Genomic DNA, 25,777 nt, shown 5'->3' on the forward strand with positions numbered 1-25,777 from the left:
CTGCTGGAAGCAATGGACCTATTTGGGATGAACCTTTGGGCAGACATAGTAAGTGGTTTGATTCTTATTCAGAGCCTAATTTAATGCCATATTTGGAGTTTTAAAATCGGGTTTCTTTTGTTGGAATATATTGTTTGGGATTAACAATGTTGGGAGGGATTCATATTTTCCCCCTAAATGTGTCCTCTGGCTGTATTTGATCCCTAGGCATCTTGTCTGCTTCTGCTTCTATTCTTTACTTGTGGGATTTTTATCTGGGTTATATGGTGAATATCTGTTGAATCATCATGTAGCAATCTATGATTGACGTCAGATAGTCTTTAATTTTTCCTATTAACTTTTAAGAGAGAAATTTTAAAATTTGACCTTTAATTATAACCATTATAGTAGTTTGTCAAATTTTTGCATTGCTCTCAGGAGATCCAAACAATTTAAACCTCTCCCTAATGTTCAAGAGATGAATATTATGTGATTGTAATATTGATGTATGGTTGAGAACAAAAGTACAAATGATTTATGTGTTGGAGGAAAGAATGCATTTTGTATGTCTTGGGAACTTTTTGGTTTAAACACTGTTTACAGTAGATTGATTCTAAAATGGAATTTTAATAGCTTTACTGAGGTTAGTAGAATTCAGACTTTTTTTTAAAGGGGGTTGTTTGTCATTCTAGTTTTTTCAGTTTCAGAGCCAAATACCAGAAATGTACCAAGCATAACAACTATTTTTAATACTCATTTTTTGTGTTTTTCTTTAAAAGCAAACCAATGGTTTTAAGTCACATTAATCATGCAATTAAAAAAAACACCTTAGTATTAATATCCAATAGTTTTTCAGCATCTAACAGGGTAAGATTCAGCATTAAAACCCTCATAGGTTTGTTTTATTTAGCTAGTGGAGACATGGGCGAAAGTTTACAGCCAAAATTGATTTTGAAGAAATGAACCCTAGTCAGTTGAAAGAGCAAATGTTTGTTAATGCAATTAAATGAAGTAGATACCAATCACATTCTCTGGTAAAACTTTCCCTTATTCATTTCAAGTGCCATAGATTTTCCCTTTGTTCTTCACACTGTGAATTTATTCTCATTTTTTCTATTGCTTTATAAGCATTAATACACAAATGCCTCAATTCTAATTTGATGGATGTAAAATGTCCTATCAGCTCAATGTTGACCATGTTATTGCTATGTACATAACTAGTTGGGTTTGGCAATATATAGAATAAACCAACAATGTACTAGAACACTATTGCTTTAAGAGCTAGTGTTATGGATTGCCATAAGAGGAGCCAGAAGTGTGAATCACTCTCTTAGCTGCTCTCTGCTATTTCCGTTTTGTCTTTGTAACTATGCTATAGTAAGAACAATATGTTCAAATGATGGTTTATGTATTTGTAAGCTGGACAAGTAAGCTTATAGTATTGTAGATGTATTGAGAGTTATTGACTGATTTAAATGTGTACGACTAGGACTCTTCTTGACTAAGATACTTGCTAAAGTAAATAATATTTTATACACTTAATATATTTGGACTGTATTACTGAATTAATACACATATCTCTGGACTTTCAGCTGGATATCTGCAAGACTTCCACGTTTCCTCTGTGTACTTGTATCTTTGACCATTCAGAGATCACTCTGCACATTCCTTAGCAGACCATAAGTGAAGTACTTTACACCTTGCCACTTTGAGAAGTGTTGGGATTCAAATCCCATTTATATACTCCCAGCTTGACCTAATTGTAATCCCAACTGCTTGAAAAGATGCCCGGTATAAATAAATAATTATTACATGCCATCGATAAAAGTTTATATGCTATGGTTAAAAAAAAAATTCGGGTTAGCATGCATAAGTAATCTCAAACTCTCCCTTGAGTCTGAACCTCAATGCAATTGCATTTTACCACATTCTTGGTATGTTATTATATGCTTTCATTATAAGCTAAATAAACCAGCGTTAATGTTTGGATTAGTCTTTGTCCCTTGTGTATTAAATTAGAGTTTGTTTAAAGCCACAATTCCTAATGCACATTCAGTCAAGATGGAATCTGGAGAGGCAGTATGAGAATTTGCCTTTCAACAAAGGCTCCAGACTGCCCTCTCTGCCAAAGTAGGAGTCATGCAACTCCATTTATTGTTATTTATTTTTCTATCAAACACAGGTTGTTTAGCTCCAAATCATAAAAAAGATTAATACCTCATCTTGGAGAAAGGAAAATGTGATCCTTTCCTCTAAGCCACAGATGTCAAACTCAAGGCCCAGGGGCTGGATGTGACCCACGGGGTGCTTAGATTTGGTCTGTGGGGCCGCCCTGGAAACAGCGAAGGGCCAGCCCTTGGTGCCTCTGCCAGCAAAAATGAAGTTCTGATGTGGCCCTTAATGAAATCGAGTTTGAACCACTGCTCTAAGCCTTTTTGCTTAGAAAAGAGAGGAATGTTTCCTGAACTGACTTGCTGCTATTTTTTAAAAAATTAATCTAAAATAATTTACAAATTATGAATAAAAAGTAGAGATGGAACTGCACAATTTGTATTTTACCACATCTATCCACCCTATATTTACCATGTAGTTGGTCTACCTACTCTACCAAAATGTTTCCAAGCTTTGGCAATATGAAGATATATGGCCTTCAGTTCCCAGAATTCCTTATTTAACATATCCTTTGCTGAGAATTCGGGGAGCTGAAATCAATTCATCTAAAATTTGCCAAAGATTGGGAAACAATGATCTGGCACTATATTACCTATTCTGACTAGCAATAGTCTCTAAGATTTAATACAGGAGGGTTTTCAACTATGGTATATATATCAATGCCATAAATTAAATTTGGGATCTTCTACTTGTGAGACAGATTCTCGACTATGAAACTATATTCCTGATAGCTTATATAACTCTGTAGTTTACATTGATCTGTGGGTATGGCTACTGAATGCTACGTTAAGTATAGCTGCCTGTGTATTAAAATATTCCAAAGGTTAGACATCTCTTGTCACCTTATGAGGTTGTAATTTTCCTTTCACTAGAAGCATGGGGTTGGTGGGGATTAATCTTCCCATTATAACAGTTCATCATACAATGAAAAGTATTAATGTGTGGAAATGTTTTGCCACTTTTCCTTCCCGTTCCTCTATGGAGGGCGTCGATTCTAAGTTAGTAGGAATATTGCTTCAAAATGCTTAGGACAGCACGACTGCATATTTATTTATTTATTTTTCATTTCCCTAATGCCTCTCTTGTTTCAAGCCAGCTCAATACCCCTGTCCCTATCACAAAGGGTAGCTGACAGGTGTCCATGCTATTAAGCCTTGGCACTATAAATAAGTTATTCATTTCCTTTTGGATAATTCCCTATTGTATAAACAAAACATGCTATCCTGTTTGGTTTATTCTGTTTTTTTTTTAAAAATAACCACTAGCCTTAACTTCCTGTTCATCAGCTAGGAATGAAGCTGGCATTTTGGCTATACAGCTGTTTTTCCATCTCATTTGACATAGTCAGATTATTTGCATGTAAACTGCATAAATAAATAAATACATAGAAAGCTGTGTATTTAAAAAAAAAAAACAGTGTTCCTAAGTGTTCTGTGTTGATTCTTTTGTCTTTATTAGCAAAGGTGAATCAGCTCATACAAAAGACCCTGGAGACAATTACGCACATATTTTTTGTTCCTTGGGAACACCTTTGTAACATTTATAGAATGTAAGATATTGCACTGTGTTTAAAGAAACTGAAGCACTATTGTTTCTGTACACGTTTCCCTATTAAATCCCACCTTCTTTGCCGTGGCCCTGGAGGCACACTGTCTGACTATAGTACCATACTTGTTATCTCTTACTGGATAACAAGAAGAGAGCCATTTTAGAACAAGGTGCTACTTTAAACATCTAAGGTGCAGATAAAAAAATGTTCACTTCTAGTAGTATTATATGTGGATTAAGTTTGTGAAAGCACACGAGCTATACTGAATTAAGTTTACTGTACCAGAAAGTGCTAACTGAAAATCAGTTGCATCTTAGTCATAAAATGCTGTTAGTTTATGACTTGATTGTGCAGTCTTTGATTCAAGACTGATTCGCTTTATCATAGCCTTATACAAATTTATGATTAAATCTTCCGCTATTCAGTTACCAGAGAGTATTTCCTGTTAAACCTATTTGTAGACTACCATTAGGCTACTGAGATTACAACAAAGCACTGTTTCTCTGTCTTTTTTTCTCCATATCTCTTTGCCCTGTAAGTAAATATAAGGAAAAGTTAATACCTTAAAACTGTTGTCTCGGTTTATCAATTTATCTTTACAGATAAAATTGTGTGCTTTTGCTGTTCTAACAGCTATTATTTAAAAAAAGAACATTGAAAGAGCAGGTGTTTCTCACCTCTTCGTGTCTGCCACGTAGTTAGCGGTTAGGTGTTAATATAAAGTCGGTGAAATTCCCAGGTTGTGTCTGAAATGTTTTCTCTTATAGAAAGTTGTCAATTATTAAGGCCCCTCAGGGCTTCTGACTGAATCTCTGGAAAGAGATTGGTTAATGGCCTTTGCAGAACTCAAAGCCTTTCTTACCATTTATTCATTTAGTATGGTATCTCATTTTACTGCATTCAGAAAGTTTCATCTGTTATCTTTGGCTACATGTTTACATTATGGAAGTACCCAAATGGTCTCCTGAGAGCTAGAACTTCAGCTATGGGTTGGCTCTGATTTATCTATCACTGGAGAGATCATATTGCCAATAGTGTTTGTGCTGTTAGTACTTGTCCTCACATCTTTGGAATCTGTCCCCTTGCCCCACAAAGGACAGAACTGACTGTCAAATACCTTTTGCTCACCTTGCTAATTTGAAAATAAACCAGACTGTTCTTAGTTGGATGATTGATTGGTTGATTGATTGATTGATTGATTGATTCATCCATTCATTCATCCATTCATCCATCCATTCATTCATTCATTCATTCAATTTTTATAATGCCCTTCTCCTTAGACTCAGGGCTGCTTACAACATGTTAGCACTAACACTTTTTAACAGAGCCAGCATATTGCCCCCACAATCTGGGTCCTTTTACCCATCTCGGAAGGATGGAAGGCTGAGTCAACCTTGACCCGGTGATGACATTTGAACCGCTGACTTACAGATCTACAGTCAGCTTAAATGGCCTGCAGTACACACTCTACCTACTGCGCCACCCTAGCTCTCATAGATTTGTAGTAACAATATTGTATCCTTGGGCTGTTTTCCCAGACAAATGCCACAAAATTGTCTGGGATTCTGCAAAATAACTGGGAAGTACACAGAGATGAACACAAATAGTGTCTCTAAGTATGGTGATGAGCCAGGGACAGGATTTACTTCAGAAAAATTGTCCTTACTTGGATTTTTCTGGTTCCTCTGAAAATTCACCTAATATATTTTAGTGGCTCTTCAATTCATTTTTTATTTGATTTGAATAGCCAGCCATCTATCTCATTTGTGACTTTAGATGGCTCACATAATTAAACCAAACAACAAAATCAATAACACAAATACAAAAGTCAATAAAAGCAATAACTTCCTTAAAACCAGATTAAATCCAGGGGTGGAATTCAAACTTTTTCCCTACTGGTTCTGTGGGTGTCGCTTGGTGGGCAGGGCAGGGGAGGGATATTGCAAAATCTCCTTTCCAATCCCACTGGGGGGCCCAGCCAAAGGTGGTATGTGCTAAATTTTCTACTACCAGTTCTCCAGACGTGCCAGAGCTGTCTGAATTTCACCCCTGATTAAACCCCAATTAAAACCAGAAATTAAAGTTACTAATTGCTTAATATTTGAAGTTTTAAAAAAAAAAATCCTGGTAATCTCCAGTATTTGAAATTCTCATTTTTCCACTTAATATATGTCCTCTGGAATTAAGTGGGGTATCATGGCCACATAATCTTTAATGATCCACTGTAATCCTAGTCCTGGATTAAACTCAACAGAATAAAAATTCACCTGTTAAAACTTGTCATGTTTTTCAGAGTGTCAGGAAAGGCTCCATGGCTGATGCCCCTCTCTCCGGGACTTTTGAATTTCTAAGACCAGGGAATCTGCCACCTTCTGTATTGCTTTCAAATTATGAGAACACTCCTTCCGGAGTTTCATTTTCTCAGTGTTTATTCAGTTTCTAAAGACATATCATTTTCAACAGATGTTGCATCGTTAGGTGACTGTAATATTCATTTTGTTGTTTTTAAACTGCATTATTATCTTGCAATATTTTCTTCTTTGTCATTAATGCTGTTTACCACTGATTGCTCAACAGAAGCAATAGAGTACGAAAAAAAACCCTGAAGTGCTTTAAATACCATAGCTTTCTTTAATTGACATTTGTGTTACACTCCCATCTGTTTTGTAGAATTGGGGGGGGGGGGGTTTGCATATTTGAAATGTTGAAGTAATGCAAGAGCGGTTGCATTGTATAGCACTAGGTGGAGTCTCCCCTATTAGTTCCGGTAAGATAAATATAGCTTTGTGAAGTTTTGTTTTCTTTGTTTGTCTCATTGATAGTATATACTATTGGAGGGTGGTGAAAGAGAAGAATAAATAGTACTTCTACTTGGGACATCAATGGCAGCATTTTTCTTTTCTCATTTATCCCAACATGAACTATGAGATGGTTTCCTTCTTTTGTAAAAATAATAGGCTGAACTTGAAGAAGTGAAAGAATTAGAATTATAAAGTGGAACAACTAGTTAACACTGCATATCAGAATTGGCACCAAGTGCTTGAGTGATATTCCTATATATTTTTTAAAAAACTGGCACACAGCTATATATGCTAATTTCCTAGAGCCACCAATTCTTATCAGTATTTTTCTCCTTGCAATAATGAGCATATACAGTTGAGGGGGGGGAGTATTTAGTCAGACACCAATTGTGCAAGTTCTCCCACTTAAAAAGATATGAGAGGCCTGTAATTGACATCATAGGTAGCCCTTAACCATGAGAGACAACATGAGAAAACACATCCAGGAAATCACATTGTCTGATTTTTAATGAATTTCCTTGCAAATTATGGTGGAAAATAAGTATTTAATCACCTACAAACAAGCAGGAGTGTCAAACTCAATTTTATTGAGGCCGCATCAGAGTTATGTTTGACCTCAGAGGGTCATGGCTGGGATGGGTGTTGCCAGGGTGCTCAGCTCTACCAAGCTCTATTTTTGCACGCAGAGGCACTGCAGTCCGGTCCTTCATTGTTTCCAAGGCAGCCCCACAGGTCAGATCTAAGTATCCTGCAGGCCGCATCCAGCCCACGGGCCTTAAGTTTGACAATCCTGAACTAGATAAAGCATATCTAGGAAGGGTCAATATAATGAGGGGGAAATACAAAGGCAGTTTAGGGATTATGGCATGAGCTGTTGAAATTACATTTATTGATTTCAGTAATCTGGAGCCTGTTTTTTTGTTTTGCTTGTTTGTTTGTTTATTATTTCAATTTCTAGGCTGTCCTTCTCCGAAGATTCAGGGCGAACCTTATTGTGGGACCATACATTGAAAAACTTTATACTTCCAAGAAATTTATGTCAATTGGTATGAATGACTTATAGAAGGCCAGAGCTCAGCCTGCAAGTTAGATATAAGCATCCCTGAGAATCATACAGTGGGAAAAAAGTATTTAGTCAGAAACCAATTGTGCATGTTCGCCCACTTAAAAAGATGAGAGACCTGTAATTGACATCATAGGTAGACCTCAACCATGAGAGACAACATGAGAAAACACATCCAGAAAATCACATGGTCTGATTTTTAACGAATATATTTCCAAATTATGGTGGAAACTAAGTATTTGGTCAATAACAAAAGTTCATCTCAATACAGTGATACCTCGTCTTACAAACGCCTCGCCATACAAACTTTTTGAGATACAAACCCGGGGTTTAAGATTTTTTTGCCTCTTCTTACAAACTATTTTCACCTTACAAACCCACCACCGCCGCTGGGATGCCCCTCCTCCTGACTTCCGTTGCCAGCGAAGCACCCGTTTTTGCGCTGCTGGGATTCCCCTGAGGCTCCTCTCCATGGGAAACCCCACCTCCGGACTTCCATTGCCAGCGAAGCGCTTGTTTTTGCAATGCTGGGATTCCCCTGCAGCATCGCAAAAACACAGAAGTCCGAAGGTGGGGTTTCCTATGGAGGGGAACCTCAGGGGAATCCTAGCAGTGCAAAAATGGGCGCTTTGGCTGGCAAAAGGGGTGAATTTTGGGCTTGCACGCATTAATCACTTTTCCATTGATTCCTATGGGAAACATTGTTTCGTCTTACAAACTTTTCACCTTAAGAACCTTGTCCCAGAACCAATTAAGTTTGTAAGACAAGGTATCACTGTACTTTGTTATATATCCTTTGTTGGCAATGACAGAGGTCAAACATTTTCTGTAAGTCCTCACAAGGTTGGCACACACTGTTGCTGGTATGTTGGCCCATTCCTCCATGCAGATCTCCTCAAGAGCAGTGATGTTTTGGGGCTGTCGCTGGGCAACACGGACTTCCAAAATTTTTCTACGGGTTCTGTGTACCTGACTGTACCCGTAGGAGGCCATCACTGATCTATCTACCATCTATCGTGGTATGTATATCATTTGAACATTGACTCCTCCCATTTTACAATGCAGAGGATTGGATTCTAACACACTTCCAATCCAATGCCAAAAATGGTCCTCTGGCTTCTTAAAAGCTGATTTACATTTTTACAGAATATCATAACAAAAAGACAACACCTCTTTTCTAATCATAAAGTGAAGCGCTTCATAAAATGTTTCATTCAACCTTGTCAACCAGTATCCTTACCGTTCTGTGCCTGATGCCTTTCCTTCATCAGCTCCATAAACATTTTCATATTTATAATCTACTACTTCCATTCATCTATCCCATCACTATCACAGTAATTTATCTTCCTACAATATCAGTTTTAAAAGCAAATACTTTATGTGCCTTATATAAAGATTAAACTTTTTCATTTTTAATAGGAATAAAGTAGTCCTTCATCAAATATGCCTTCTTACAAAATCCATATCAACATTCAGAACTTTTTATTATCTATCCTTTCCCCCAGTAGTCTCTTGATGTTAAAGATTGCTCCATTGATTTGATGCTTACTTTCTATCCATGTCAAACAAGTAAAAAACATTGCTAGAAGTAAGATCTTTTTTAAGGGTACCTGATAAATGTAAAAATAATAAATTAATAACCCTAATAATTTGCCTCCCTCCCCATCTTCAGATTAGTTTTTTTGTCTGCAATCAGAACTTTTGCACATTGTAAAATGAACAAAACGTTAAATTAGCCATGCCCCTATTTCTCAGGCTGAAGTGTTGATAATTCAATGTATACTTTAATAAGTACTGTATTGGAAATATTATTTTGTTTCTCTTTTATCATTGGGATCAGAGCTACTTATATTAGCCAGCATAATAAATATATATTTATGCATTATTTTTTCTGATTGTAGTTTATTACAACCCCCCCCCCCCCCCTTTAATCTTGTCTTAGGTAGGGGTGTGTCATTCATTACAAATAGTGGAAATGATTACTGAATGCTTGCCATTACAGTGTTCCTGTCATAAGACAAAGTCATAAGTTAGAAACATACAAAAACAGTTTCATAGCAGCCAATTGTTTTTTTAATCAGGTCTCACATGTACTGAACTGCTTCACATAGCTTGATTTCTGGGGTTTTTTTAAACATAGTTCAGAATTGACATTAGATACACATATTTAAATATTGAAACAATCAGATGAAGAATAATTCATACTATTTGAATTATTCTGAAACTATACTGCTCAAAAAAATAAATAAAGGGAACACTCAAATAATACATCCTAGATCTGAATGAATGAAATATTCTCATTGAATACTATGTTCTGTACAAAGTTGAATGTGCACAACAGCATGTGAAATTGATTGTCAGTCAGTGTTGCCTTCCTCAGTGGACAGTTTGATTTCACAGAAGTTTGATTTACTTGGAGTTATACTGTGTTGTTTAAGTGTTCCATTTTTTTTTTTGAGCAGTGTAGTTTAAAAGAACTGGCTATTTACTTATAACTAATTAAGTGTTCTTTTGTGAATTCACATATTTGCATCTGCAGATAGCCTCTTCTGAATCTTCTATAGTTCATACCAGTTTTACTAGGAGCCCGATTCTTTGTGCATAATGAGCATATAGCTCAATTTCCAAGAAATTGGAACTCAGAAGCAACATGAGATTATTTGAAACTAAATGTAGTAAGTGCAGAGATTGTGTCAATTCACAGAAAATCCATCAAAGATCTTCATTTGTACATAAGCAACCTGTTTTTCATCCTGATCTCTGTAATTCATATACATGGAGGGCTACCTATTTCATTACCAAAGTTTAATAATCGTTCCATTTGGAATACATTGGGGAAAGGGACCCGGTACTTTAGATGGCCCTTGGCCAAATTAAATGCTGTTTACTTGTTTGACATGGATAGAAAGTAAGCATCAAATCAATGGAGCAATCTTTAACATCAAGAGACTGAGGGAAAGGATAGATAATAAAAAGTTCTGAATGTTGATATGGATTTTGTAAGAAGGCATATTTGATGAAGGACTACTTTATTCCTATTAAAAATGAAAAAGTGTAATCTTTATATAAGGCACATAAAGTGTTTGCTTATAAAACTGATATTGTAGGAAGATAAATTACTGTGATAGTGATGGGACAGATGAATGGAAGTAGTAGATTATAAATTTGAAAATGTTTATGGAGCTGATGAAGGAAAGGCATCAGGCAGAGAACAGTAAGGAAATACTGGTTGACAAGGTTGAATGAAACATTTTATGAAGCGCTTCACTATATGATTAGAAAAGAGGAGGTGTTGTCGTTTTGTTATGATATACTGTAAAAATGTAAATCAGCTCTTTTGAATTGCTTTTAAGAAGCCAGAGGACCATTTTTGGCATTGCATCGGAAGTGTGTTAGAATTCAATCCTCTGAATTGTAAAATGGGATGAGTCAAAGTTCAAATGATATACATACCACGATAGATAGATCAGTGATGGCCTCCTACGGGTACAGTCAGGTACGCAGAACCCGTAGAAAATTTTTGAATTTTTTCCTTTTTTTCCCTTCTGGGCTTTGGGTACGTTTTTCCTATCGCAGTAAATGAGGTTGAATGTGTATAATTTTAGAAGAGCTGTGCATGCGTGTGTGCATACACATACAGTTTATATAGTAGATAATGTATATTTTGTGTGCCTGTGTGTAATATGTATGTACACATATGGCATATATACATAGAATTAAATAGTATATTTTGGATGTTCAGTAATAGCAAATAGATAGGGAAATTGTATCTCTTTGAGGCGAGGAGAGGCCAGGCACCCTAAACCAAACCCTTGACGTGAATGACATCAAGTTGGCCACCTTTCCTTTTAAGCTAGTCACATGACCTTTAAGCCACCCCGGTCACATGATCATCAAGCCACTCCCACCTGGTCACATGGTCAGCAAGCCACACCCACAAAATAAGCCATGCCCACCTCTTTGAATAAGCTATGTTTCTCCTGGATGTCTGCACATTTAAGTGAGGTAAATGCATAGTTGTTTGATCTGAATCAACTGTTACCACTAAAAATGTTAATATCTGTGAACTAATTCTTCCAGCTTAAATGATAGACATGATATCCTGAAGGAGATGAATACTTGTGTGATTAAAAACAATTTCCCTTGAAACAAAATAGCATGTTCCATTGTTTCAGAAATACCAAATTTCCTTTCTGCTTTGGACTATATAGGTTGAAAATAGCCTTAGAGGTTCAAAGCACTTCAAAGAGCATGCATCTTCCGTGATTCCGTCACATTTTGTGCTGGCAGGGGAGGGTCATAAAAAGAACGGCACATAATGTGCATTGTACCTTTTTTTTTTCTACATTTCTTTCTTTCTCTTAAATCAGACAAGGCTCCTTTTGGGTGGCACACAGAATATCTTTGCACACAGAACTAAAGATATAACTGACTTCTGAAGACTGAAGTGATGGTTGGTGTTTATTTAGCAACTGCCTTGAATATTTCATAATCTAGAAACAATTGTTCAGCAAATCAGCTTCCAGAACAGAACTCCATTTGTACAAGCGGCAGGCACACATGTGAAACTGTCCCCTCCCCCTGCCACAACGTCTGCCCTTCATGGCACCGGACCAGAATATCTTCGGGACCGCCTCCTGCCGCACGAATCCCAGCGACCGGTTAGGTCCCACAGAGTTGGCCTTCTCCAGGTCCCGTCGACTAAACAATGTCGTCTGGCGGGACCCAGGGGAAGAGCCTTCTCTGTGGGGGGCCCGACCCTCTGGAACCAGCTCCCCCCTGAGATTAGGATTGCCCCCACCCTCCCTGCCTTTCGTAAACTCCTTAAGACCCACCTTTGCCGTCAGGCATGGGGGAACTAAAACACCTCCCCCTTGCCCATGTTGTTTTGTTGATTGATTGACTGTGTGCCTGTTTTTTTATATATACTGCTTTTTATGAGATTATTAATTTCAATTGGAACTGGATGGGTGGGCATTGGATTTGGTATTGTGTACTGTACTGTTTTTTTATTATTGTTGTGAGCCGCCCCGAGTTTGCGGAGAGGGGCGGCATATAAATCCAATAAACCTAAACCTAAACCTGCTGTCACCACCACTACCAGGGCGGGGACTGCTGGGGACTGCTGCCATATAGCAATAAAGTGATAATGTCCCATCATTTTCACCATTACTAACTGGTACTAATTGAATAGCAAAATTTAGCTAACTGCATTAACCGCCCCTCTCCAAAGACTTTCTGATTCAAGTTACATATTGGTCTCTAAAGGTAGCCTTTCCAACTTAAGAATTTTTATTTTGCCAAAATACAAAGGATCTTGCAAATACAAGAAATAAGAGGATAACCACTTTTATTTAATTTCTTGTTACTGAAGCACTGAGCTTGTAAATCTCACTAAACAAAGGGTTACAGCCTATTTTAGAATGGTTTTTATGAGATACAGTACTTCTAACTAACTGCTTGTTTCCTCCTTCTTTTTGCAGACACCAGTCATCAAGCTCGCCCCGTATCTCACAGGCCTTATTACACCTTGCCCAACGGTAACCATGAGAGGCGTTCTGTCCTCACCATTACTGAGCCTCCACGATTCCACTTCCAGGCCAAAGGAAAAAACATCCGCCTGGATACCCATTCCCGGAAGGCCATCCGAAGGAACAGTTTCTGCAATGGCATCACTTTCACTAACCGTCCCATTCACCTCTATGAGAAAGTGCGTCTGAAGCTGGTATCTGTGCACCATGGCTGGAGTGGGGCGTTGCGTTTTGGCTTCACAACTCATGATCCATCACAGATGAATGCCAGTGACATTCCAAAATATGCCTGTCCAGACCTGGTGACCCGACCAGGCTTCTGGGCTAAAGCTCTGCCAGAGAGATTTGCACTAAGAGACAATGTCCTGGCATTCTGGGTTGATCGCCTTGGGAGAGTTTTCTATAGCGTTAACGATGAAGAGCCAATTTTATTTCACTGTGGCGTCAAAATCTCTGCTCCTCTCTGGGCGCTGATAGATGTCTATGGAATCACTCATGAAGTGCAAATACTAGGTAGGTGTATCCTTCTAGATGCTAATCTTACAAAACACAGGAACTGTTATATGCTGGCCAGGAAGCCAAATTGAATAAGATTGCTGCCGATTGTTTTTCTTTTTCTCCCGTTTGTGGTTTTCATTTTGATTGAAGTAGAAACCTAGAACTGTCAGAAAATATTACTGATAAAAAGTAGGGCATATTCCACTTATGGTTTCCAGTGCCACCTACTTTCTTGAACTGGCCTTTGGTCACAAGATGAACATTCTCTCAGTTAGCCTATTGAACAAAGGCATTTTTAAGCAAAGCTGCTATCTGTTTGAAAATGTAAATTGCAGGTGCCAATCTTCATTTTCAGTTTCATTGGATACCCATTTTTTTACCGTGCTAAAACATTTTTTAGCCAACACATTTTAAAAATAGTTCTTTTTCTAGATTTACATTGACCATAAACTAACCATCCAACATTAAACCACAAAAATTAAGCGAAATTAAAACTAGCAAACTTTTAAGTGATATGTAGAAATAGCTTCAGGCTTCTAACTGACCTAACTGAATATATTGTGAATGCAACCTAAACATACTCACTTCCATTTTATAGAGGAAAGTCTTGCAAAATTCTTGAGCGATTGATTATTTTCCAAGCAAAAATTAACATTTTTTTGAGTTTTAAAAATCTGAACAGAATGTTGGGGAAAGGCAAACTCTGCCTATCTTCCCATTAGAACAGAATTGGACAATATCTGAAGCTGCTAGCAAAGCTGACAAAATAAATGCTGAAAACTGGGCAGGTTCTAAGACAGGACTCTGGAGAAAAATATTCACCTAAAAGTCCCTATGGTACCCCTCCACAAGTGGTTATTGGCCTGTGCTACAGAATATTGGTGACTCCAACATTCCAAGTTCTAAGCCATCCTCTGCTTACTCAATCAGTGGCTACTCCATTGTTCTAAGCCACCCTCTTCTTGCTCAATCAGATAACCAGAAGTGGAGCCATCATTAAGGAACTGGAAAGACCCCAAATATCTCATTCAGCAGGCTATCTTACCCTGGAAGTGTAAATGGCATTTAGCAGTCAAGCCTTCATGCAAGCCCAGTGAGCTGATTGTAGCAGGCCTTCATTGCTATGATCTCTTGAGCATGCATGTAACAGCAAACTGCATACTAATACAAATTTAGCATGTAAGAAGTTGGTTCCTCAGAGGAAGTATTGAACTCCAGAGGAAGACGCAGGATATAATCAAATATTCTTTTAAGAAGTCCTATTGAAATCTGTCTTTGTGTTCTCTAATATGACCAGTTTGTATTTTAACTAAATTATGCAACAATAAATATATGTAGGCAAATGCAGATGGGGATTGCAGCCAAGAAATTAAAAGATGCTTGCTCCTGGGGAGGAAAGCTATGGAAAAGCTAGACAGCATACTAAAAAGCAGAGACATCACCCTGCCAACCAAACTGTGTATAGTCAAGGCTATGGTTTTCCCAGTTGCAATGTATGGCTGTGAAAGTTGGACCATAAGAAAGGCTTGAGGTCTTTGAACTATGATGCTGGTGAAGACTCCTGTGAGTCCCTTGGAGTGCAAGGTGATCAAACTGGTCCTAGAGGAGATCCTCCCTGTTTTCTCTTTAGAAGGCCAGATTCTGAAGATGAAATTCAAATACTTTGAAGTATTTGATGAGAAAGGACTCACTGGAGAAGAATCTAATGCTGGGAATGATTCAAAGCAAAAGAAGAAGTGGACAGCAGAGAATGAGGTGGTTGGAAAGAATCACTAAGGCAGTAGGTATGAAGGGCTCCGGGGAATAATAGAGGACAGGAAGGCCTGGAGGAACGTTGTCCATGGGGTCGTTATGGGTTGGACAAGACTTCATGACTAACAACAACATGACTTGGACCAAAATTGAGCCCAAAATTTCTGTTGCTAGGGGGGAAATTTATTAAGCGAGTTTGCCCCATTTTATGACCTTCCTTGCCACAAGTGTTAGGTGAATCAACAACAAAGGCAAAGGTTTAAGAATGGTGGAAGATCTTAAGCATAAAACTTATCAGGAAAGACTTAATGAACTCAATCTGTATAGTCTGGAGGACAGAAGGAAAAGGGGGGACATGATCGAAACATTTAAATATGTTTAAGGGTTAAATAAAGTTTAGGAGGGAAGTGTGTTTTAATAGGAAAATGAACAAAAGAACAAGGGGGCACAATCTGAGGTTACTTGGGGGAAAGATCAGAAGCAACATGAGAAAATATTATTTTACTGAAAGAGTAGTAGATCCTTGTAGTGTCCCTTCAGAAGATATTTCTATTTCCTAATAAGGTTTCACATTTTTGCTCTTACTTTCAATTATGCTTTAGCCTTTGGAATCCAGTAACTGAAGGCCATGTACACAAAAGAAAGTTTCATTTGCTCATCCTTTGACTTCCTAGGATGTTAGTTTATACATCTTGGTCCACAAGGATTATTCTTTTCCTTCTTCTGCAGTGTAGGCTTTATATCTGTTATCTCCTTTAAAGGCTACTTATGAATCTCATATTACATTCCAGACCTATTATGCTTTTAAGTAAGATCTGCACCTAGGTAGAAAAGAAACACTACTTTTCTGTCTGTCTGAAAACTTCAGCATGGTGATTGTGATTTTCAATCTAAGAGATTGGAAGTTTTGTTCTTCTTCACCCCCATTTCCTTTGTGTAGTCATATAGTCATGAATGTAATTTGTTTGATTTATCACAAATTTCTACAGAGTTTAGGTAAGAAAATTTATTTCACTTATCGCACCTAGAAATAACAGGTCCTACTTTTTGTCTTTTCAGGCAAGCCTGTTAGGATATATTTACAGAAAATTAGGGATCATGATTGCTACTTCAGATTTTAGTTCATGCTTGTGATGTAGTCTGCAGTTTCAACTGCCCTCAGAATATGCCTCTGGTATAATATGGGTTATCTGACTCAAGCTGTTGCCAGTCACCCTGTTTTACCTTTTTGGTGTTTACTGCAGCTCTCTGCAGCTCTATAAGGAATGAGTCCCTTCATGCTACTATAGGCATGATTGAAGAGGATAATTTAGCTTCAGGATAATGTTATGTGATGTTCTATAGTTGATATAATGAATATATGAATGGGACTTGTCAGATTATGTTTAAACACACATCCACTAAAAGTAAGACCATTTTTTAAAAAATCAGTACCACTTGGTGTGTTTTTTTAAAAACCTTGACTCTGATTTCTAAGACCTAAGATCTATCTATCTATCTATCTACCTACCTACCTACCTACCTACCTACCTATCTAATCTATCCATCCATCCATCCATCACACCCAACTCCCTAGGGACTCAGGATGACTCACAACAAAAACGAACATGAATCAGTATAAAAGAATTTCAATTTAAAATAATTTCAGCCATCCATACATTCTTGAGCTGACCTCGCTAGTCATCCTCCTGAGGTCAATGGCCCCAGGCCTATCGGAAAGTCTTTACAACTTCCCAGAAGGCCAATAGGGTGGGGGCAGTGTGGATCTCAGGAGGTAGTTGATTCCAGAGAGCCGGGGCAACCACACAGAAGGCTCTCCCCTGCAGACCCGCCAGCCAACACTGTTTAGCTGACAGGACCCAAAGAAGACCAACTCTGTGAGATCTTCTGTCACTGGGAGGTATGTGGTAGAAGACAGTTTCGAAGATACTCTGGCCCTGAGCCATGTACGGCTTTAAAGGTAATAACCAAAACCTGGAATTGTGACTGGAAACCGATAGGTAGCCAGTGCAGCTCACAAAGAATTGATGTAGTGGTGGTGTATCTGGGCGCATCCACAACAGCTCGCACAGCTGCATTCTGGACCAACTATTTTCTCCAAATACTCTTTAAGGGTAATCCCATGTAGAGCGCATTGCAATAATCCAGCCGTGGGATAATAAGGGCATGAGTGACTGTGAGAAAGGCCTCTCAATCCAAAGAGGCTTGCAATTGGTGCACTAGTCGAACCTGTGCAAAGATCCCCCTAGCCACAGCTGTCAGGTGTTGATCTAATCTTAGCTGTGAGTCTAGGAGGACACCCAAATTGGGTGTTAATTTCTCTCCCCCCAGAACGAAGGAAGGACGGTCGATATAGTCCTTCAGATACAGTGTCCACAGCCACTCAGTCCTGCCCATGAGTGACTATGAGAAGGAATATCTGTTCCAGGAAAGGATGAATTTGCTTCATCAATCAGATGAATCTGTGTGAAGGCCTTTCTGTCCATAAGTATCAAATAATATCTGACCCCAGGGCAGTATATGACTTACTCACAGTTTTACATGGATATTAAACACTTACATTAGAACTATCAAATCCTGAGGTACCTTGCAAACCAGGATCTTAGGGCTGAACCTCTCCCCATCTGTTAATGTTGAGGAAAATTGGCTATTAGCATTTAGCATTCATATTTAGACTTATATACCGCTTCATAGTGCTTTTACAGCCCTCTCTAAGCGGTTTGGAGAATCAGCATATTGCCCTCAACAATCTGGGTGTTCACTTTGCCCACCTCGGAAGGATGGAAGGCTGAGTCAACATTGAGACAGTGGTAAGATTAAAAAGCCACCACAACATTGTGCCCTTTGATCCAAAACCCATATCTAATTTAAAATTTTTACCGTGAACAGTTCTACTGAAAGATAGTGAGAGATCAAGAGGAACCATGATAATCACATTTCCTTCATCCCAGTTCTGTCAAAAATCATCAGCCAGTGTGATCAGTTCTTCCTCCATATTATGCCTCAGTTTGAATCTCGTTGAAACAAGTCCAGACAGATGGACCTAATATATATATATAGGCATAAAATGATGATAATGTACTTGATCCTGATTCTATGTAGGATGTAATAAAGGACACTTGAAGTTCCACTAGCTGAGACCAGCTAGCTATGTACATGCTATTCCAAAGGGCAGGTGCAGTAGAGAAGGTTCACTATATGGGTCTCACTAGATCACATGTGTCAAACTCCATCATGTCATTTGACATATTGTGACATTTTTGCTTTTGCAGAGCCAGGGTGGGTGTGGCCAGTGAATGACTCATTTGGCCTCTGGAACACTAGTTTGATAGGCCTGCAACATCGATAGCAGACTTATATACCGCTTCCCAGTGCTTTACAGCCTTCTCTAAGCAGGTTACAGAGTCAGCATATTGCCCCCAACAATTTGGGTCCTCATTTTACCCACCTCAGAAGGATAGAAGGCTGAATCGTCCTTGAGCCTGGTGAGACCCAAACTGCCAAATTGATGGCAGCCAGTAATCAGCAGAGGTAGCCTGCAGTACTGCATACTAACCACTGTGTCACTGCGGCTCTTAGATCATTGCCACAACACAGAACAGGTAGATATTATAGGAGCCAGGTGGTTCTCAACAGCTAGGTCCTATGAAATACAGTGGTACCTTTACTTACGAACTTAATTTGTTCCGTGACCAGGTTCTTAAGTAGAAAAGTTTGTAAGAAGAAGCATTTTTTCCCATAGGAATCAATGTAAAAGCAAATAATGTGTGTGATTAGGGAAACCATAGGGAGGATGGAGGCCCTGTTTCCTCCCAGGAGATTCCTAGAGAGGACCCACAGAGGCTTCTCCCGGCCTTTTCCAGTTACAGTTTCGGAGGCTCGGGTTTGTAAACAGAAAATGGTTCTTGAGAAGAGGCAAAAAAAATCTTGAACTCCCGGTTCTTATCTAGAAAAGTTCGTAAGTAGAGGCGTTCTTAGGTAGAGGTACCATTGTATAGGGCTTTGTAAGAGATCTCCAGTATCTTGAATTGCCCTAGAAGCCAATTGGTAACCAGTATAGCTCACATACCAGGATTGCTGTACTACCACAGCAAGACTTTCCCATCACTGTTGTGCAGAATGCTTCTGTATTCTGGACCAGAAGGAACTAAACCATTGAGCCTTGAGGCACCTGACAAATCAAAAGTTTTAGGCTCAATTTCTTCCCTCCCATTAATACTAATTTAAACCAGATGCAAAGAAAGGAAGAAAACCACATTAACTCAATGTCCCCCTTCTCCTTAGCAAGTTCAGGAGGATACCAGACTTGATTATATCAAATACCACCAAAAAATCAAGAGTCAGATCACCATATCCTATCTGCGGTTTAGACCATCCACAAGTAAGACTCATGTGTTCTCCATATTATTTCCACAAATTGTGCTATGATTTCAGTGGAATACTATGCACAGAGTGGCCTAAAATTAGAAAGCCAAGTATGTTTCCAGACAAGGCTTTCATTGTGCCTCGTCTAAAAGAAAAAATGGAATTTGACAAGAGAGCCAGAAGTTGTAGTATTGTATTTTGTAGCTGCACTGTTTTTCCTTGGTGTCTTGCAACATTTTTCTGACCACTAATGAAAGAGGAAGGAAAAAATTGAAAGAGGAAGAAAAGCTAAACTATTGCACTATGTCTTCTGCTATTCTAGAAACACCCTAAGCCTTTGGCAGATTAGAAATTAGAATATAATAGAATAAAATAGAGTAGACTATTATTGGTCAAGTGTGATTGGAAACACAAGAAAGTTGTCTTGGTACATATGCTCTCAGTCTACATAAAATAAAGGATAAATTCATCAAAAATCATAAGGTATAACACTTAATAATAGTCTGGGTACAAATAAGCAATCAAATCATATTAGGAACCAGTCAATATAAATTGTAAGGATACAAGCAACAAAGTTACAATCATACAATCATTTGTGGGAGGATTTGGTGATAGGAACGATGAGAAGATTAATAATAGTGCAAATAGTTTGGCAGTGTTGAGGGAATTATTTGTTTAGCAGAGTGGTGGCATTCGGGAGAAATCTGTTATTGTGTTTAGTTGTTCTGGTGTGCAGTGCTCTGTTAAGGAGTGTGCAAAACGACTCTTGAATTATCAAGGACATGCACAGAGGAAAACGTGGGATTCCAGCAGATATCCAGGACATATTAGTAATTATTCAATCATACAAGACAGATACTGTACATTAAAGTGTATAAAATAGTGTTTACTTTTAGAAATAGCACAGTCAAGTTAAACAGTCCGATCATTCCCATTCAAATCAGTCAATATCTCTCAATACAACAAGTTTAGAAGCCTGTCTTTCTCTTACATATCAGATGTACATTATAGCTTACAAATCCATCAAAGTATCATCACATGCATAGAGCTTAATACATCAGTTACAGTGAATCAGCAGAAAGAGCAGAGAGAGAGAATCATGTTTTCTAGCTCCCTCTTATGACAATTTGCAACATTACCTCTTAAAGATATAGCACTTCAATACATACAGGCATTCATTGTTAGCTTGTTTATACATTGCAACCCCAACTATTTTGTACATAGTACTAACATGCTCTATAGCGTTGTTTTGAGGGTAGGAGTTGGAGCAGTTTATGTCCAGGATGTTAGGGTTAGGGTGGATGTGTCTAGGATGTGTTAATATTTTCCCGCCCCCCCCCCTTTTGACGTATAGAGGTCCTCAATGGAAGACAGGTTGGTAGCAATGTTTTTTTCTGCCGTTCTAAATATCTTCTGAAGTTTGTGTCTGTCTTGTCTGTGTCTGAAATTATTACACAATTTCAGTGTGCCTCCCCCTTCTTTCTCAGCTGTGACACGTAGCGTGAGAAGAATGGCTTACTGTGGGACAGTCTGCTTCCAGTTTTATTGCTTTTGGATGAGAAGCATCTTTTTTCTTGACATCTGAAGTTATCAGATGGGAGTCTGTTGCTTGCTCATATGACATGTCAATAACAAAGAATCTAGTGTGTTTGAAGGTCACAACTGTTGCTTTAATGTGCAATGTATTATCCAATATATTATTAATGATCTGTAAGGTGATTAAATGTCCCCCCCCTCCCTTTGGTGAATTAGAGGAGCAGCGATAAAGGCAGAGGAAGATAGGGAGGTTTTTGAAAACCCTGCAATTTCAGGGGGAGGAGATCAGTAAGCCGGAATGAACTTCTGATATACTCTTTTATGGCTGAAAAAGACAGAGCTGCACAGTGCAAGGATCCCTGAAGAGAACGCTAAGAATATACTAAACCACTTGAATAAATTGGGAAATTGTTACTAAATTGACTTACTGGGGTTTAATTTAATGCAAAGGTACCTAACATATGACCCCCCCAGCCTCCCAGTATATTTGAACTACAGCTTCTTCTTATTCATTTTTTTCTTTGTTTATCAAATTTATACAACTGCCCATCTCGCCAAAGGCAGTGGACAATAATAGATAAAATATAAAAATAACAAAAGCAAATTTTAAAAAATAATTGCATAAAAACATCTATCAGTATGTATCCAGGCCACACTGATGGGAACTAGGATGGTTGGGAACTGGAATTCAAAAAAGGATCAGAGTCTACTGGTTTTTGTGTGCTTCCATCTTCAATTTCACTTTGCTTTCCCTTTTTAATTTACATTCTGCCCTTATTATTTTTAATAAACAACTCAAGGGGGTGAATATAGCTAATAGCTTCCTCCTCCTGTTTTCCTCAAAACAACAACCCTGTGAGAGGAGATGTGTTCAGAGAAAGTGACTGGTCCAAAGTCACCCAGCTAGCTTTCATGGCTAAGATCAGATTAGAATTCAGGGGCTTCCAGATTTCTAGACTGCAATCTTAAATCACTAGAACAAACTGGTTTACACATAAACTATGAAAACTCAATTAAGACTGGTATCCATTACTGCTGACATTTGTGTACAACAAAATAGAGCAGAAACTATTAATAACCTCATCAAAATGGGCTAAAGTAAAAATGTTTAATCATAACAGAGCTCAAAACAATGGTCTGAATGCGACGCCAGTTGTAACTGATCTGTTATCTTGGCTTCACTTTACAGATAGCATGTTTGCTGAGACCATGACCTCCACCCGTCTGAGCAACGCACGACTCAGCACTTGCCTTCCTCAGAGCAACCACGATTCAGCCAATTTTAACAACAATGAGCTGGAGAACAATCAAGTGGTTGCCAAAATTGCAAATCTGAATCTGAGCCGCATGCCTGTGCTGCCCACAGATAACCATACCATCCCCTGCTGCCCAAGCAGGAGGCAGCTTGGACAAATTGTGCCTGCCTTTCTAGACACAGATCTTCATTTCCATCCTACTCATGGGCCAGATATTAACTTTTCTCAGGATCGTATGTCTGCCTGCACCAACTGGCAGGAAAGCAACAGGACCTTGATATTTTCTGACCGACCTTTGCACATTGGTGAAAGCTTGTTTGTGGAAGTGGGACACTTAGGCTTGCCATATTATGGGGCCCTCGCGTTTGGTATCACTTCCTGTGATCCTGGTACTTTACGGACAAATGAGCTCCCGGCAGACCCAGATTTTCTTCTTGATCGCAAGGAGTACTGGGTGGTTTGCCGAGGTTTCCCTGTCCTCAACAATGGCGACATCCTCAACTTTGTGCTTTTGCCAAATGGAGAAGTGCATCATGGAATCAATGGGATGAGCCGTGGGATGCTGATGTGTGTTGATACCTCACAATCGCTGTGGGTTTTCTTCTCAATCCATGGTGTGATCAATCAGCTAAAAATATTAGGTAAGTAACCACAGCCTCAATAAGACAGGGTTATTCGAAAAGAACGAACCAATTTCATGAGGCAATATTTTATTAAGGAAAAGCAATACAAAATTCCAGGCAAGTCACAAGTATTCTAGTCACAATCACCTTTTATTTCCTATCTTACAAGTGCTCAATGTGGCCACAATCTGTAGCACGGGCAACATCAATGTGCTAAGAGATTTCCTCCCAGGCGCGTATCCGCATATCAAGAGTTGATCACTGTTATTATTCGATATTTAAAGTCATAGAGGTTAATGGGTAGTGGTGGAACATAAAAACCATCTTTTATTTATCCCCACAAGAAAAAAATCACACGCGGTTTAGGTCTGGGGATCTCAAAAAGAGCAAGGTCCTGGCCCTCCCAACGCAGAATGTCTTTTCCTGAGGACTCGCCATTCCGACAGTAAACAAACAACTGAACATCGCTAGAAGAATGATGCGACTACATTACCCCTATGACAGCCATTCAAAACTTAGAAAACTCCTCTTTCAAATGGTCACTGACTTATTACACGAGGAAGCTTGAGAACTGAAGCAATGCGTCATGAAATCGGTTCATTCTTTTTGAATAACTCTGTATAAAGGAAGTGCTAGTGAAACAATGAAAATCCTTACAGTCATTAGGAGAGATCCTCTTTTCATTTTCGTTTGCAACAGCCAGTCAGCTAAACACTTTGTACTTTTATTTGATGGCCGACTAAAGTTTCATCAGCACAAGTATGAGGAAGATTAAAATATGAATCGGACCCCAAGTCTACTGGTTGTTAGGTTCTATGCATCCATCTTCAATTCCAGTTTGCTTTCCCTTTTTAATTTACATTCTGCCCTTATTTTTTTTAATCTTTTGGATTAAAAAACTTCAAACACTAGAGGTTTTTAAAAAATAGACTGAACAACCACTTGTCTGAAATGGTATAGGGTTTACTGCTTGAGCAGGGAACTGGATTAAAAGAAGTCCCTTCCGACTGTTATTCTGTTATACCTGACTAGAAAGACAGGTATATCTATCTTTTTGTTTTCAAGCATGTATTTTTAACTCCTTTATATAAACTGATGCTAAATAGCCTGCACTAGTTGCCATTTCTTTTGAGTTCGCTGAACTAGGTTCAGGCAGAAAGGAAGGAATTTGTAACCAATCTGACCAAAGTACAAGAATGTAAGGGGCTACCATAGCAAGCATGTGTGATAGTTCTAGCACATTCTTTTACTAGACTTCTTTTTTATTATTGTTGTTAATTGTAATTTTATACTGCTGTAAGCCGCCCTGAGTCCTTCGGAATTGGGCTGCATAGAAGTCAAATAAATAAAGAATTGCTCTCTAGCTCCACTGCTAGGGCTTACAAGTCATTTAGTGCAACTGAAGGGATTGTTTAACAGCTGGGAAATATCAGGTTCTGGGGTAGGATTTACTAGTGTAGAAAGAACTGCCATGTGTAATAAACCACGGGATTACCTAATTGCCTCTTCTTGAAAAAGGAGAATTAGGTGCTTAAGCATGGGATATGAGGCCTACCCTGTTCCTTATTGTCTTTAATATCAGGTATTGAAACAGGAAGGGTCTGCTTAGCTCTAATGGCTAGTATGCTACTTCTTTGGATGTACCTTTATTAGTGAGGAGAAGAGGCTACATTTTAATAATGCGTCTGTTTACCAGGACACAACAGAATGCCATTTCATAAGAATAGGGAAATATTTCCCTTGCATCAGACTAGACTTGCTAGATTAAATATCTATTTCATCTTACAAAGAAAATGTGGACCTCTCCTGGTTTCGTATTACTATTTGACATAATCCAGAGCCTGGGCGGGGGTGGGGGGAGTGAATCTTGCAGGATACAATCTGGATCAATCACTAGGATCAGAGGTTTGCCTTCTGAGCTTTCAGACTCATCCTGGAGAGCCCATCTTCAGGACACTTCTCTCTAATGAGAAGTTCAGAAGACAAATCTCTGATCCTGGTGACCAACTCAGATTGGATCCTGCAATATTATCCTGGGACATGTATATCCACCTTCCTTCATTAACATAAATCTTGTTTTAGAGTAGAGGATTCTCACCACCTTAAACGAACAAACCTGCTAAAAAGTAATACAATGTACTTATACTATAGCTATTTGTGAAAGACTGTTGTGAAGCAGAAATAGAAGTTGTTCTCCTGTTCCCCAATTGAACTCAAATTGAGCACTTGTTCTTGAGAGGTTCCTACCCAATTTGTACAGCTGACTGAACTTTTTCTTTTCAGGCACAGTACAATCGAGCCCCGTGACGATCTCCCCCTCAGGATCCCCTGGAGGCTCACAATATGACAGCGATTCGGATATGGCGTTCAGTGTGAACCGGTCTTCATCGGCTTCTGAGTCATCCCTCGGTAAGAATTGTTTGCTGATCTCTGAACTTGAAATATTTACTTTCAGTACCTTAATAAATGCAGTATTAACCAAGCTGTGTGGGCTGATTTGTACTGTGTCTGAAAGAATGCTTGCTGAACTGCATTAAGCATAGCATACTTTTTTGTTGAGAGGAAAGAACATTAAATTTCCTGAGGTTGTTTTTAAGTGCCCCATTTTGGATGCCTTTAGGTTAGGCACAAATCTTCTTTTATAAAAATCAG

The 25,777-nt window shown here is 38.6% G+C and overlaps 1 protein-coding gene across 2 annotated transcripts in view; it reads left to right on the forward strand.

The window, feature by feature from the left end:
- The window catches only part of NEURL1B (neuralized E3 ubiquitin protein ligase 1B), a 232,599-nt gene that overhangs the window by 204,851 nt on the left and 1,971 nt on the right, over positions 1–25,777 (forward strand). For both annotated transcript variants that reach the window (XM_070739405.1, XM_070739406.1), the window contains exons 2-4: positions 13,048–13,608; positions 22,436–23,143; positions 25,409–25,534. In XM_070739405.1, the coding sequence (XP_070595506.1) occupies positions 13,048–13,608; positions 22,436–23,143; positions 25,409–25,534 (1,395 nt within the window). The remainder of the gene's footprint in view (positions 1–13,047; positions 13,609–22,435; positions 23,144–25,408; positions 25,535–25,777) is intronic.

Source organism: Erythrolamprus reginae, chromosome 2, assembly GCF_031021105.1.
Source record: "Erythrolamprus reginae isolate rEryReg1 chromosome 2, rEryReg1.hap1, whole genome shotgun sequence".
In the NCBI taxonomy this organism is placed as follows: domain Eukaryota; kingdom Metazoa; phylum Chordata; class Lepidosauria; order Squamata; family Dipsadidae; genus Erythrolamprus; species Erythrolamprus reginae.